The sequence below is a fragment of the Astyanax mexicanus genome, chromosome 7, assembly GCF_023375975.1.
Source record: "Astyanax mexicanus isolate ESR-SI-001 chromosome 7, AstMex3_surface, whole genome shotgun sequence".
NCBI classification, from domain to species: domain Eukaryota; kingdom Metazoa; phylum Chordata; class Actinopteri; order Characiformes; family Acestrorhamphidae; genus Astyanax; species Astyanax mexicanus.
In genome coordinates this window covers 4657876-4674072 of record NC_064414.1, presented here as the reverse complement: position 1 = coordinate 4674072, position 16197 = coordinate 4657876, and the positions used below count along the sequence as shown (strand labels likewise).

General features: G+C 36.4%; 1 protein-coding gene across 2 annotated transcripts in view; it reads left to right on the top strand.

Moving 5' to 3' along the window:
- LOC103045908 (rab11 family-interacting protein 2) overlaps positions 1 to 13793 on the top strand; it is a 32047-nt gene extending 18254 nt beyond the window's left edge. For both annotated transcript variants that reach the window (XM_007238579.4, XM_015602807.3), the window contains exons 5-6: positions 1518 to 1614; positions 7149 to 13793. In XM_007238579.4, the coding sequence (XP_007238641.3) occupies positions 1518 to 1614; positions 7149 to 7379 (328 nt within the window). In that variant the 3' untranslated portion in view covers positions 7380 to 13793. The remainder of the gene's footprint in view (positions 1 to 1517; positions 1615 to 7148) is intronic.
- Positions 13794 to 16197: the final 2404 nt, after the last annotated feature.

Below are 16197 nucleotides of genomic sequence, written 5' to 3'. Positions count from 1 at the left end.
ACTACATTCATGTATTGTTTCTCAGAACTCCGTTTCTAAAAGAGTCCACAGGAAGTGAGCACTACGCTAGTTTTTCTGTTTACTTCAGCGACGCACGCTCTCACTTTCAAGCTCACGGCATCCCCGTCTGTGTAGGTGACCATAGTGATTGTTGGGAAATGGAAAATAGACACATCTTTCTTGCAACAGTGTGGGAGGGGAACGCCCCCCATGCCCCCCTCCCCATTACCCCCCGTTTCCTGTCAGCCGGTCAAGATTGCGCCATGTGCGATTCACACCTCAGTCAGGACATGAGATTTTTCAGGCCAGTTTGATGAGGAGGCTGATTTAATAGGTCAGCAGCTGGGCTTTGATGTGCTTCTGGCTCTGCTTGTTTATCTGCTTGTTGTCTTAGATGTTGTCTGTACTATTAGAGAATTAGTCAGTTCATTTCCTGTTTCACTGGTAAGTTTGGTGTATGCCTCATCAAAGTGGGATTGAGTGTTTTAGTTTTTTCAGTTTTGTTCATCGAAATTATGAAGAAAAATATAAAATTATTTATTTAAAAAAAAAGTGTTAAATAAGCCAGAATTTGTTTTATATTTCAGATAATTCAAAGTAGCACCTCTTGCTCAGATGACAGCTTTGAAAATCTTGGCTGGATTTTCTCAGTCAGCTTTATGAATTGGAGTCACCTGGAATTCAGGCTCTCAGTTAACAGCTGTGCTGAACTCGTCAAGAGTTAATTACTTGAATTTCTTGTTTCTTAATAAAGTGTTTGAGAGCATCAGTTAAAGTAAAGTAGTGAAGAGGTAGAGTTACAGGTATACAGTGAATAGTGAATATTTGAGTAATGGTCTAATCCATATTATGAGAAGCAACAACTAAGTAAAGAAAAAACAAAATTAAGAAGGAAGGTAAAAATTTCAGGAACTTTAATTAGTCAGTACATTTCCTGTTTCACTGGTAAATTTGGTTTATGTCTCAACAATGTGACATCTTGTTTCCTCTTTGTGCTGTGTTGTTCATCGAAACTATGAATAAAATGTGGGATAATTTACTAAACAAAACAGAGTTAAAACAAAACAGAATATGTTTTATATTCTAGATCATTCAAAGTAGCACTTCTTGCTCAGATGACAGCTTTGAAAATCTTGGCTGGATTTTCTCAGTCAGCTTTTTTTTTTTTTGAGGTAGAGTCACCTGGAATTCAGACTTTCAGTTAACAGCTGTGCTGCTGAACTCGTCAAGATTGAATTACTTGATTTTTTAATGTGTCTTAATGTGTTTGAGAGCATCAGTTGTAAAGTAGTGAAGAGGTAGAGTTACAGGTCTACAGTGAATAGAGAATATTTGAGTAATGTTCTAATCCAGTTTATGAGAAGAAGAAATACTCAACTAAGTAAAGAAATGAATGTCAGTCAACCTGAAACATTTCAAGAACTTAATTATTCAGTACAGTTCCTGTTTCACTGGTAAATTTGGTTTATGTCTCAACAACCTGGAATTGAGTGTTTCCTCTTTGTGCTGTTTTGCAGTGATAACACAAAAAAGCCCATCAGTAATGAAGACCTGAGCCAGAAGAAGAAGTTCTCCCCAGAGAGGAAGCAGGGCAAGAAGAACACAAGAGAATCTGTAAGTTTTCGTATTTGGGTGTCAACACCGTCAGCTGACCAGCTTCACCACAGCAGCAACAGCAGCACCACCACCACTCTGTAGTGTGTTTTAATACAGATGTGTGAATGTGTGGTTGTATTCACAGTGCCTAAATGAAAACAAAGAGATGCAGCTTCTTGTTTCTGATAATGATGTAGAATGTGGAATCCCCCTATTGTGTGCACGCCCTATTGTTCAATAATATATATAAAAAAAAAGATACTTTAAGAAATGAAGATCAGTCAATCAGAAAAAAAATCAAGAACTATCAAGTGCAGTCGCAAAGACCATCAAAAAAGTTATGATGAAACTGGCTCTCATCAGGACCGCCCCAGGAAATGTAGACCCGTCCATGTAGACATGTAGAGTCCATGTAGACAATCTGGTACTATACTCTCTACTATTGTGCAAAAACGTTCTCCATTTTCATTTTTGCTCACTGTCACTTTTTGACATGATGTGAATCTGGCAGTTGTATTGTCTAGGGGTGTGCCATATTAAATCGTACACGATAATATCGCCAATATTTTGAATATCGTGAACGATATTAAACCATGAAATATCGTTCTATATCACCCACCCCTAATATTCACATCAGGGTACGACTTCTTTTTTTTGGCTGTTTTTAGCCAAAGAAAAATTCACACTGTTCTCATTTTCCATTAAATATCTACTAGAGATAGATTATATCTGTCTAGTATCATTAATTTTACTGCAGCACTGGATATATAGAGATATATGGAGTGCATTATAAGTATTATGCAGTAGTGTATTCTTAAAAAAAATATAAAAAATCAATGTTGTCATATCGTCAAGAGTATCGTTATCGCAAAAGTAACATGAAATATTGTGATATTATTTTAGGGCCATATCGCCCACCCCTAAGACTGTCTGCTGATTTGGAAATATAACGTTTTAGCATGACATTGGTGAGTAGTTTAAAAAAATGCAGGACATTATAATATTAGTTAATTTATCCATTTGTCTGCAGTTCTATTGTCTGCATACAGTTAAAAAAAACAGTGTTTCCAAGTGTGTATTAGTAGTGTGCAGTCTAAACAGCTTCTGAATGATATTTTTTTTTATTTTCTATATCTTCAGATTTAAAAGAAAAGTTCCAACTTGCCAAAACTTTTAATTAATCATTTATTGCGGCGCAATTTGACACGGCGGCAGATGACGCTGATCTCTGCCTCGATATGACTCGTGACACTCTGCTTCAACCACCATTTATCTAATTAACAGATTGAAATAGCTGCTCATCTTCTTTGATCTACGTGTAATTTGAAATGGTGCGATGTCATTAACGTGATTCCTGTTTTTTTTTTTTTTTTTTTTTGTCTCGAGCCAATGAACAAGCTCGTGCACTCGGTTCAATAATTGGAAGGGCTGTTGTGAGAAGTGCGTGGCGTGTTGCCGGCGTGACGGGTCAGCTTTAGGACGGGAGGTGTCGTGTCTGGATTCGTGGTAATTGTGGTGGTGGTTGTTGTCATTATGTCCGGCGCGGAGGAGCGTTTACCTCGTGCGAAGGCAGACCGAAGCGATGTTTAAATGGTTAACGCGGTGCTGAAAATGGCTGCTTTCCTCGCCCGGCGTGGAGACCGCGTTAGCAACACGTCTGTGAAATGGCACTGTGAGGACCTAATTAAAGCGTGAGGGGGAGGAAGCCGGCTGAGACGTTTCAAAGGACTCGAGTTTTAGATTTTCAGCGCAAAGGCCCTCATTAGCCTCAGTAATGAGACAACTGGAGAATGCCAAGTGCAAGTCTTATCTCGCCGCTTCCCCTGATTGCACAAATCTGCTCGTCAGCGCTTTGCCAGTTCATGGTCATTTCCTGGGCTCCCTTCAGTGGCGCTGCCAGCTCTCGCCTCACCGCGTTTCTGCCTCACCCGGTGTCCTCTTCTTCCTCCTCCAAATCCTCCTGTTTTCACTCCGCGCCGACCCCGCGAAACGCCTTCGTCATTCGACGTCGAGTTTCGCTTCGAGGCCAGAGGTTTTTCTTGGCCGGCGGAGGGCCGTCATCCGAAGCCGTGTTTGCGCAGATCCTCGCGGCTTCGCTTGTTTTTCTTCGGGAGATTAGCGAAGGCAGGCAAATTCAGGGAACTCGTCCAACCGACCTTATGAAGACAAAACATCTTGGCTCTGGCAGTTTTATGAAGGCAGAAGTGTTCTTTGTTGTTTCCCCAGGGAAAAGAAAAGGAATGTCAGTAGCTTTATCTTTATTATTGTTATCTGAGAAGGCTAATCTTAATTGCCGCTCTTGTCAACTCATCCAGTCAAGGTTCTGGGTCAGGGTAAGAACTGGAGGCTGGCTAGCAGTGTGAACACTCATCCATCTCCTGCTACACTTCAGCTACCGACTTACTCCGCCTGTGAGAACCCGCCCTGAAATTAAATTGAGTTTGAACTCAGGAGAGATATGTAAAGTCTTGCGTATTGCATTTTAATTGTTTGTGCATTTTGTAGAGATGACACTCGTCTCATAGCAGACATCACTCTTATCTGTCTGATAAGTGATAAATGAGTGTTTTTTTGCAGCAAAAAACACTCATTTAAATGATTGATAATGTCTTGTAATACATATACTGAACTCTCTTTAGTTTTTCTTTTTTCATGTCATAATTTTTATTAATTTTATTTAATAGATATGTTTGTGGGATTGGGAGAGATGATTTCTTTTTTTTATCTGATTTCACTTCAAAGTGCTGCTTGATTCATGAAAAACTAATGATTTTACAAAATAATTACAAAAATTAACAGAAGAGTCTGGTATTAGTGATGCTCAATAATACGTTCATAACGGAGAGGTACCACTTGGTACCACTTAAAAAAAAGGCTCCTTATAAAGGGTTTATAAAGAAGTTTATTAATGGGTAAAAACTAAATTGTAAAACCATTAATAAGCATTACAATATATAATAAAATAAGACAGACAGACAGTTTAATCTAATTTAACTAGTGTAATATGTTAGTATAAACTACATTATGATGACTGGATAAATCTTTAATCTGGGTAGTTAAATTACAGTAATTAAAAAAGTTGTTAACAAGTTGTTAACATGTATGTTAATGCTGAATGATGGAGATTATGACAAAGATTAACAGTATAAATGAATGTGGAATCACTTTTTGTCAAACAACAGGAAACTTTTCACTTTATGACTATTTATTTGCTGTAACTGCCTAATAATGTTTTTTATTTACAATGTAATTAATAATCATTTGTAATAGGGGTGCGCCATATCCTATTGTACACAATAATATTGCCAACTTTTTGAATGTGATGAATGATGTTATACTCTGAAATATGGTGCCATATCACCCACCCCTAATTATCACATCAGGGTTCTACTTTTTTGACGTCTTTAGCAAAAGAAAAATTCACACTGTTCTCATTTCCTATTATATATCTACTAGATGCAGATTATATCTGTCCAGTATCATTTATTTTATTTTAATCCTGGATATATGGAGATATTTGGAGTTCATTATTATTAGTATCATGACATTCCCAAAAAATCCCATTAAATATATTGCAATATTATTTTAGGGCCATTTCGCCCACCCCTAGTTTATAGACTCATTTATAAACCATTTATAAAGAAGCCTTATTTTAAAGTGATACCCATTTTTTAAATCAGCAACAGACACTGAAATAAATCACTGGATAAGTTGATGCTTAATAGCTGTATGAGGTTAATACAGGTAATTTCAATTAACAGTTCAAATCTAGTTTCTGATTTATCACAGCTGGCAGTACTGAGTTCATGGTTTTAGCTCATGCAGTGTATGTAGAAAGCTTAAAAAAATGATGTTTTCAATGCAGTAAAACTTGGCAGAGTGTTCTTTTAATACTATAATAACATACAGGCTGTGCAGCGATGCTACACCGCTAATTAGTAAAGAGCAAGAGGATGGAAATGTTAAAGGTTGTGTGTGTTAAGAGTTGAAACACTTACTGTGCTACTAATTCTGATATATTTGCAGTTGAAACTGACCTGCATGTAGAAGCAAAGCGTGTAGTTCAGAGCTTTCCATTAATCTCTATGTTCTTCTTGTGGTTTTTGTAAAGAAGATGGAAGAACGGTCTGTTTGGGTTCTGGGATTCTGACAGGAGCTTCTGAAGAAACAAATAACATGAAGCATTAGTTAAGCTTGAGCAAATAGAATGTAGAAAGTACTACAAAGTCAAAGTGTTTGCTTTATTATTAGAAATGCACTGAAATAAAATAAAAATAAGAATACTGAACACAGTTTTTCACAAGTTTTCATTTATTTTGCCTTTTTTTTAACATTGTATACTTTTAAAAAGAAAAGGCATTTATTTAACCTCTTTAATATCTCAGCTATAGTCATGAATTGACTCAAATCCCCTCAGCAGTGCAATTATAGTCATACATGTAAGTGAAATTTACACAAAGTTTACATAGTCAATCTATAGGTAAACAAATGTTAAAAATTCGAAGGCTAAGCTAGCTCAGCTAACGTTACTACTCTAGTCCTGTAGAGCTTGTAGCGAATTCTTTAGCTGTAAAACATTTAGTTTATGACTAAAGGTAAGTAAGTTTGTGAAAAGGAAGTAACGGATGTCAGTCATGGTAAATTAAGCTGAACACTTTATTTAATTTAATTATGTGAGCTTAACGTAAAAAATGAACTTAAACCCGCCATTTGTCATTGTACATAGCACTCCGGGGGCTGGGGGATGTAGGTGAAGTGTGGGCCTGCCATCACTGCTGAAAAAAAAATCTAAGTTTAGAGAAAACACTGCAAAAATATACATAAAAGTGCTTCTTACTATTATGTTCTTAAACTTGGTCTAAATTAGGGGTGTGAATATCGTAAACTATATTATACCCTGAAATATCTTACCATATCACCCACCCCTATTTATAATTATCACATCAGGGTACTACTTTTTTTTTGTTTGTTTTTTTTTTTTTGCTATTTTTAGCAAAAGAATAATTCACACTGTTCTCATTTTCCATTATACTGTATATCTACTAGAGACAGATTTTTATCTGTCCAGTATCATTTATTTTATTTAATCCTGGATATATGTAGATATTTGGAGTGCATTATTATTATTAGAATCATAACATTCTGGATCATTGACTTCTGTTACAAATCTGATAAAAATATTCTTGTATTTTTTAATATCTCAGTTAAGGGTGTGCCATAGCATATCGTACGCCATAATAAAAAGTTATTTTAATTTTGTTGCAGTAGTGTATTCTTGAATTTTTTTTAATTATTATTATTAAATGTTTTGTCATATCGCCATTAAAACGGCATGAAATATCATGATATAATTTTAGGGCCATATCGCCCACCCCTAACATACAGTAACAGTGCATCTGGGTGCTGAGGGATGGAGGTGGGTGAAGTGTGGGCCTGCCGACACTGCTAAAAAAAAAAAAAAAAAAAAAAAAACATTATAACTTGAGGGGAAACACTGAAACACTGGTCTTAATCCATTTTTATCATCCACTCTGTTTCTTCACATGGTTCAGGAGGCTGAGCAGCTCCAGACCAGCATGGCGGTGTACAGCGGCCTCTCGTTCGAGGAGGTGGTGCAGGAGCTGATGAAGCAGAAGGAGGTGGTCAGGAAGAAGGACGCCCACATCCGCGAGCTTGAGGACTACATCGACAACCTGCTGGTCAGAGTGATGGAGGAGACGCCCAGCATCCTGCGGACGCCATACGAGCCCAAGAGGAAAGCAGGCAAAATCTCCAAGAAGTAGAGGTGAACTTCTCCATCACGCCACCAGAGCGCAGATTTGTGGCCTCGGAACAAGTTTACAGATCTTGCAGATTGAGTTTACATGCGATCAGAACATTTTTGACAGCTTGAGATTGTCAGTGACTTTAAAAAAAAAAAAAAAGAAGGTTTGGAAGTTATGGAATGAAGGATTCAGGACTCTACTGATGTGTGTCGATGCCAAACACACTTCTAAAAGGTATGTAGGTTTTGGTGAAGTGCATATACACATATGGTTACAGTTTATTTCAGGTAAACTGTAATCGGAAAACGAACAAATTTAAAATTAAAATACACAAACTTTTTCTTTTTTTTTTTCTTGTGCAAGGAGACCAACAATGTTGTGATCGGAAAACAGACTGTGGTGTATTACGTACAGCAACAAAAAAAGAAAAAGAAAAAAGTGAACAAACATTTTAACTCTTTGAATTGACTATTCCACTGTATTGACTTGATTGTCTTGGTTTTATAATGCACTTCAGTTCAGCACCGCACTCATTCTTATACTCATACTCAACACATATAGTGTTGTTGCTGTCAGAGTTTGGCCGTTACGTGGCCTCTATAGACTGGTACGTGGCAGAGCAGACAAAGAGCGGCCACTTTTCCACTGCAGGGCCCAAATGGCTACTGAAGCTGTGGTGCACCATTTAGCACCGATGCAGACCTGTTAAGGGAATGTGTGGGCAGCTCAGCGGACCAATCAGAGCAGCTGCTGTCTGCCTTTCGCAATCTGTAGTAACGTTCCTGGGGAGGTGCTCTTCAGGTTATGCTGTAGGTTTGATGCAGACGTATAAATGATGCAGGCCTTTAGCCTGGTTGCTGTTTTAATTTATTTTCCATTTGCTGTGTTGCTTAATTAGAAGAAAGAAGCGTTCTTGGTCTCGTCATCAGTTGTCAATGGATGTGTCTGGTGCTTAAGGCACACAGCATATTAGCTAACTCAAACTGAAATGGAGAACTGTGTGTAATGAAAGCAACTAGACCCAGCCCAATCCTGTGCACGTTCTGCCCCCCCCATCATAACGAGCCCAAGCCGATTTAAACACGACATTTTTTTTAGAAAGTAGAGCTTTTTTTTAAAAAAAAAAGATCAAACTCTGTTCAGAATGATGATAATTAACATTGCAACACTGAAGAAGCATAGACCTGTTAATCAAGAAAAATGTTTATTAAGAACAGTGCTTTAGGATGCGATGGCGATGGGGCTCATCTAACATCGCTAATGCGGCGTTAGCATACTGGCGACCAGGCTCCTCGAACATAACAGTAACTTCATCAGTGTTAGTATGCTAGCGACTGGGCTCATCCAATACCAGCCCAGCCTGGCAAGCCAATAGGCAGATCCCTTGGTCTTTAAACCCTCCCACTAAATGGTTCTATGCTGTGGCACCTAGTATGGTTAGCTGACCGCGCCCAACTGTGTCCGAGCCCATGCTCAGAATCATTCAGCCCTGCAGTGGAAAAGCGTCCAAAGAGAGATGCGCTCTTGTCTCTACGGAGCGTGCTCAGTTGGTACTGTGTATAATAGCCGTGTGTAGTGTTTACTGGAAGTCTGAGGAGCAGTGAGGAAAGCAGAGTGCAGTTTACTGTGAGCCCGCGGCCGTGAGCTGATTGGACACAGGGTACCTACACTGACCCCCTGCTAGTGCAAGTGTTTTTACACTGAGCTATGAGACAAAACTAGAGACGAGCTCAAACTATTATCATACTAGACTGTCATCATGGCGTCCATCATATGGAGGCCGGATGGTAGTAGTCCTGTTCTTCTGTCAGTGTCTCACGACTCACGAGTTACGGAATGTTTTACTGAATGTTTTTTATATCACTACTGTCGCTTAATGGTGAGTGTTTGAGTGAGTGAGCTGGTACTAGAATGCGATTGGCATGGTTTGGTTCATTTTGAGGAGAGGGTACTAGCAAATTGGTACTTCACATAAGATGTGTCAAAATATGATCAATACAGCTGATGATAAGCACCTTGATGTGGCTGATAACGATATCAATTTAAACCATAAATATTAAGTTCATATCTATGACATGGTTAAACTTGACATGATGAACTCATGAACTCAATATCAAAATGCCATAAACCTTTTTAATATAACCTTTTTTAATGTAAGTTTTTTGCACTTGTTTTAGGTGTTTATTACTATTATTTATATGGTGTGGCAATTTTGTTACATATCAAAATATTATTTTGAAAAGATCCATCATATCAGAATTTGCTCATTTGTCTTTTTTATTTCTTATTTAAAGGTCTCTAATTATAATCTTTATCGGAAACCACCTGCAACTCTCTGGGTTCAGCTAATTAGAGTAAAGTTGGTATAAAAAAAAAAATAAATAAATAAAATAAAAAAAAAAGGGGGGAGAAACTTATGTCATGCAAACCCATAACAAAATAAAATAATGGCTGGGCTTTACACAAAATATAAATACGGATGAAGTACACATTCCCAATCAGTTATTTTTCTGATAATAATAAAAATAAAAAAATATTAATAATTTATTCTTACTTCTAGTACTTACTTATTTTTGAATGTAGGTGTTTATCCACTGGAGCTGTGCACAGTTACACTACTGAGTGTGTGTTTTTGAGGCATATTTAAGACATCGTTGTTAAATCGAATTGAAAAGTTAGGTGAAATAAATGATAAAACACATTGCAATGATACTCAGATACTCAGTTACTCAGTTTCCAAATACCTGATTCTGAATGTTCCTCAGCTAAACCTGAACCTTCTCTGCTGGATTGGAGTGTCATCAGCACTAAGAAGTGATTTGCACTAATGGTTGAACAAATCTAATGAGAGCTCATGCTGATATTACAGTGCAGAAAGGGCCAATTTTTAAACTTTAAGAATACTTTAAAAACTATAATTTTTTAGGATTTGATTTTTAGGCCACTCCCCCTCCTCATTTTCTCCTCCTCGTTTGTTTTATTATTCTTTTTAAATAACTAAAACAGTTATTACAATATTTTGACCAACTTTTTTTATTTAATTTGTAGAACTAATATTTTATTATTATTATTATTATTATTATTATTATTATTATTATTATTATTATTATTATTATTATTATTATGACTATTGATTGACTTATGATTATTACATGACTAAAAACATCACTTTCTTAATCATTTAATCCATTAATATGGAGCTGTTATACCTAAGCGCTTCCACATTTTTTTAAAATAATAACCCGTTGTAGTTGAAGCTGACATGTTGCAGCAGTGGGATGCATCAAAATATATAAAAAAAAAAATTGCCCCAATTATTTTTCTCATATTATAATTAAATTTGTTTTGCTTTTCAATGAAAAGTAAATTGTTTGATAAGAGTTGTTATTTTTATTTTTTTATTATTTTTATTTTTTTTTGTTAAATCATTTCTGTCACAAAAAATTGGTGCATTTCTAATGGAATCTCACCGCTCTGGAATTATTCTGAAAATAATTACCAGCTGACTTGAAGTTTTTTGGCAGAAATGAAAAAATGGAACATTTCATATGTTTTAAATATTAGCAAATTTTGCCCCAAATATATTTCTCACATTTTCATTCATTTTGTTTTGTTTTTCAAAGAAAACTTTTTGGTTACTAGTATTTTGCACATTTTTATTATAGTAGCACTTTGAAATCTGGTATAAATTATTCAAGCTGATTTATTTTTTTATTTTTTTTATTTTTTGCAGAAATTAAACAAATGAAATATTTCATACATGTGTTTTTTTTTTTTCCCCCACAGGGTTTATTCATTTTCCCACTTTTTTAACTTTTGCATTTTTTTTGTGTGTAGTTTTTTCCTGCTTTTCAAAAAAAAAATGTTTGGAATAAATACATTTTTTGTCATTATTTTATTTTATTTATTTATTTATTTATTTTTTATTTTTTTGCTTTTTTCCACCGATTTATTAATTTAATTTCACTTGCTGAGTATGTGATGCATTCCTAGTGCCATCCTTTTAATTACCATGCTGGAGTTCAGTGAACTCTTTAGCTCCACCCATTTTTTTAAACTAATGTTTGCCTTAATTTTATACACTTTTACTGTATTGATAAGGCTAAATGAGACACCTAAAATTAATCAAAAGTCCATAGTATTGAGACCAAGGTTGTATCTTAGTAGGCATTGGCTCTGGGAGATACTTAAGATACTGCTAGCTTCCTGCCATGTTGGTGTTACAGTAATATAATCTATTAGAGATGTCAGCTGCTAAAAAACAACTTTTTTTTTTTTTTGGAGAAAAAAAAGAACCTGTCAGTCACTCTCATTCCTGCTTTGTTACCCAGAGTTTAGCTATTCAGGCTTAAACTCAGCTTCTCTGTCTGTCTAACTCTCCTCAGCCTGTCTAGCCTTCTATTTTAGCGTAAAGAGGAACTTCCTCTTACAGCGTTTCTCCTTTGTCTGAGTGACTCACCTGTGATAAGAGGCTCATAGCTGTCTGGTGGTGATATGCTCCTGGCTGAGTTCCTTCAGAACCCGTCAGCAAAACCAGAAACCTGCAGGTGGAAACTGTAGAATATGCTAGCTATTTACTAGCCAGCATTGAAAATTAGACTATGTTTTTAGACTGACTGACCAAATCAGATTTTGGCAAATTTAGTTTGTATCAAGAAAGAAACCTCATGAAGGCCATATTTTAGCAATCTATAAAACACAAGTCAATTGCACCATATTTGGTATCGCGAGGGTGCAAAAAATGCGCCTTGCACAGCTTAAAACACGCAAAAGGCATGTGCTAATTCTCTTAATTAATCATGGTTCTGGTTAATGTTGGTCTTAACATAAAATAAACCAATCAATGTATGAGTTGCCATATATCTTTTTCTCTTATCACAATTAAATAGAGGTATTTTTGCCATTTTCTTTCTGTGTGACTTGTTGCCTTCATACTGTATAGCATCTGTTGTGCAATTAAAACAAACAAACGAGGAGGAGGAGGAGGAGAAGGATAGGATGTCCTGATTACAAATAAAGAAACAAACACACTGAAAAAAAAACAGGAAAAAAGAAAGAAAGTTAGGAAATAAATTATTATATAACCCCTATAGTTTAGTTAACTAGTCGGAACCAAGTTTAGCCCTTTAATTTATGAGGTAACTCCTCGATGTGCCCTTATTTTTATAAAGCAGCCACATTGACCATAATGACTCTATCTCTCTGCTGGCTGCTGTATTGGAGCAAAATTCACTTTAAATGTTTAAATACCCTGAAAAAGGTACATTATCTTAAAAAAGTATTTGCATGAGAATCAAATGTATTAGACAGAAAAGAATGAATGGTTTTAGACAGTATATGCTTAACTCACTTTGAATGTTTTTTTTTTTTTTTGTAAAAAAAAAAAAAATAAATAATAATAATAATAAAAATGAAGGATGAGCAGTCTTATACAGTATATACACATATAATTACGTAGGCTTAATATTATTGAAAGATCGGTTATTAAAAAAAAAAAAGTGGTGCTCACAGATTTTTGAGAGTTGCGAGTAGAGTGTAAGTAGTCTTGTTTGCCACGAGTGCAGCTGCATTGTACAAAAAGTTGTATAAACTAAACTAAACTAAACTAAGCGGTTTGGGCTCACTGTGCGGAAATGCTGTTCGTTCTGAAGGTTTGAACATTTCCTCAGTGCTACAGGAGGGCTGTACTTCCATGCGACTGACGTTTTGCACAGTGCATTAGTGCCATCCACAGTGTTACATGTAGTGCGGGTGTTCTTGAGTTTGTGTAGATGTTGATTTGGGAACAAATGAATGAAATCGAATGGCTTCACAAAGCTTTCATAAGCTTTCACCTTCCTTTAGCCAATGTAGAGTACTGTGTAAAGGTCAGAGACCATTGTTCATTTCTTTAACTGAAGGATATCCTGTTAAAATAAGTACATTAAGTACAATTTATTGATTGTGGGTGGGGCTGCAAGATATATCGTTCAACTTAAGGCAAGAAGTAGATACACAGCACTGTCTCTTTGTCTGTGTGAGTGACTGGCTACTGCTGCCTGAGAAGTGCAAGGGGGAGGGCAAGGGAAGTCGAAAGCTGTGCAGTTCCAGTTACAGCTGAATTTACGATTTTAATGCCCAATTAAAGGGCCGATTACTGTTGGTTTGCTGTTCTACTCGGGTTTTGAGTTGAGCTTGGCGCTGGCTCAGCTCTTGATTGGTCAGCAAGCGAGACAGCACACGGATGGGGGCGGTAATCAATATGAAGCTTCCATGTAATGGATTATGTGACTGCAAGTTTAAAAAAAAATGAAAGAAGGTCTCTGGTGTTTGCACTGTAATTTACTGTGTAATTGAAGTGAATTTAAAACGCAATGCTGTTAAATGCTGATGGTGAAAATAAATGAATAAATGAAAGAATGATCGAATAAACAAAAAAACTTTTCTTTATCAGCTGCTGCTGTTTTTTTTGTCTACATTAACACTGTATACTCTCTTTCATGTGTCCAATTGTTACTTTTGGAGCAGTGTGGGCAGTGTTCCAAGTCCTGCTGGAAAATGAAATCCACATCTCCATAAAAGTTGCCAGCAGAGGGAGGCATGAAGTGCTGTAAGATTTTGTGGGAAAACAAAACTGCACTGACTTTAGACTTGATAATAAAACACAGTGGATCAACACCAGCAGATGACATGTATCTCCAAACCATCACTGATCATCAGTAAATTTTACATTTCATTTGTAAATCAAGGGAGCAGAGTCTGGAGGAAGAGTGGAGAGACACACAGTCCAAACTGCTCGAGGTCTAGTGTGACGTTTCCACCAATCAGTGATGGTTTGGACAGAGAGACATGTCATCTGCTGGTGTTGATCCACTGTGTTTTATTATCCAAAGTCCAAAGTCAGTGCAGCTTTTATCGAGATGCGGATTTCATTTTCCAGCAGGACGTGGCACACTTCCCACACTGCCAAACGTTCCATTTGGTCTTCTATAACATTCTAATTTTCTGAGAGTCTGACTTTTGGGTTTTCATTGGCTGTAAGCCAAAATCATCAACAATAAAATAAATAAACACTTAAAATAGATCACACTGTGTGTAATACATCTATATAATATATGAGTTTCACATTTTGAATTACTGAAATAAAACAACTTTTGTATGATGTTTAAATTTTTTGAGATGCACTGGTATGTTCTGATTTATATAGATTTTTTTTGGGACAACAGTATAGAAATGAAACTTGGATATATTAATTTAGAGTGTACAGCTTTTATAGCACTATAGATTTACTGTCCTCTAAAATAATAACAGTGAAATTGTGCCCAAAGCGTTAATATTTTGTTTATTTATTAGTTTTGGGCATTGAGCTGCACAGGTTGCTTTTGGATTCCTCTTCTTCCACTCCTCCATAATGACATCACAGAGCTGGTGGTTGTTGGACACCTTCTGCTTGAGGATGCCCCACAGATGCTCAGTTGGCCACTCCATCATCTTTACCTTCAGCTTCCTGGAGCTGTGTTTGGGGTTGTTATCCTGTTGGAAAACTGTCAATGAATAAATTGATAATCCGTAAAGAAACAAGCAGGTGGCGATAATGTTGTTCGTATTTAGTTTAATATTGTTTATTATGTGTGTATAAGTGTCTATAAGGTGGGACAGTCTGTCAGTCAGTGTCAGCAGTCACTGTTGTGAAAGTGAAGAAATCTCACGTCATCATTTGCATGTTAAATCAGTCTCTCGCAGGCGGTCTGCGCAGCCGTCCGATCGTCAGAGGCGGCGCAGACGAGAAACAAAACTGAACAGTGCATGCCTGTCTGCTTCCCTCTCTCAATTACACGTCAGCGTGTTTTGTTTTGCTGAAATGCAGAAAACGCTCTAATTACCTCCCCCACTCGGGCTGTCGATGCAGACTGATGCCAAGTTAAACTGTAATTAAGCTCCATTCTACAATAAAACATTCCACACACAATTTCAGACCTACTATTTTTGTTTTGTTATTTTTTTTTTATTGTTGTCAAAGCAATCATTCCAGTAGTGCCTTGCTCGAATTGTGAAAAATAAATATTCCCTTTCACTTTTCCCCTTTCTAGAGTTCTTCCACTCAGACATTATCATGTTTGATTTAGCGCAATCTTAAAATTTAGAGTTTTTATTGTTTTTAAATAAGTTTATCCTTACAGTGTGGTGCATAAGTCTGACATCACTAATGAAATTGCTTTTATTTTGAAATATTTTTTTTTAATTTAGTATGAAATAGTCCCATAAGACATGATATTTCTATAAAAATGCACACTTTTGCACTCTACAGGTTTTTGTGCTGACTGGTTCGAATCCAGGTCATGCAGTTTGCCATCACTTGAAAGAGCACAATTGGCCTTGCTCTCTCTGAGTGGATAGATGGCACACCAGCAGTAGTTCGAAAAAGAGGCGGAGTCTCTTAAAAAATAAGAGGCCGCTTAAAAATGGTGAGTTTCTTTGATTTTACCAAATTAAAAATCTCTGAAATATAATCAAGAGGAAGATGGATGATCACACCAGGAGTAAAGGCATAAAGTTATCCAAAAGCAGTGTGTAAGACTGGCGGAGGAGAACATGATGCCAAGATGTATGAAAACTGTGATTAAAAACCAACCAGGGTTATTCCACCAAATATTGATTTCTGAACTCCTAAAACGTAATGAATATTCACAGAGAATTCACATAACTCACATAACACAAATCATATTTCTTATTAACAAAATTGCATTGAATATCACTTCTAACGTAAAAGGATTTGTTAAGAGTATGTTTGAGTTTTTAACCCTTGAGCCACTACAAACATCTTCTCTTGTTCTTTTAAGATAAAAGGTCTGAGCAC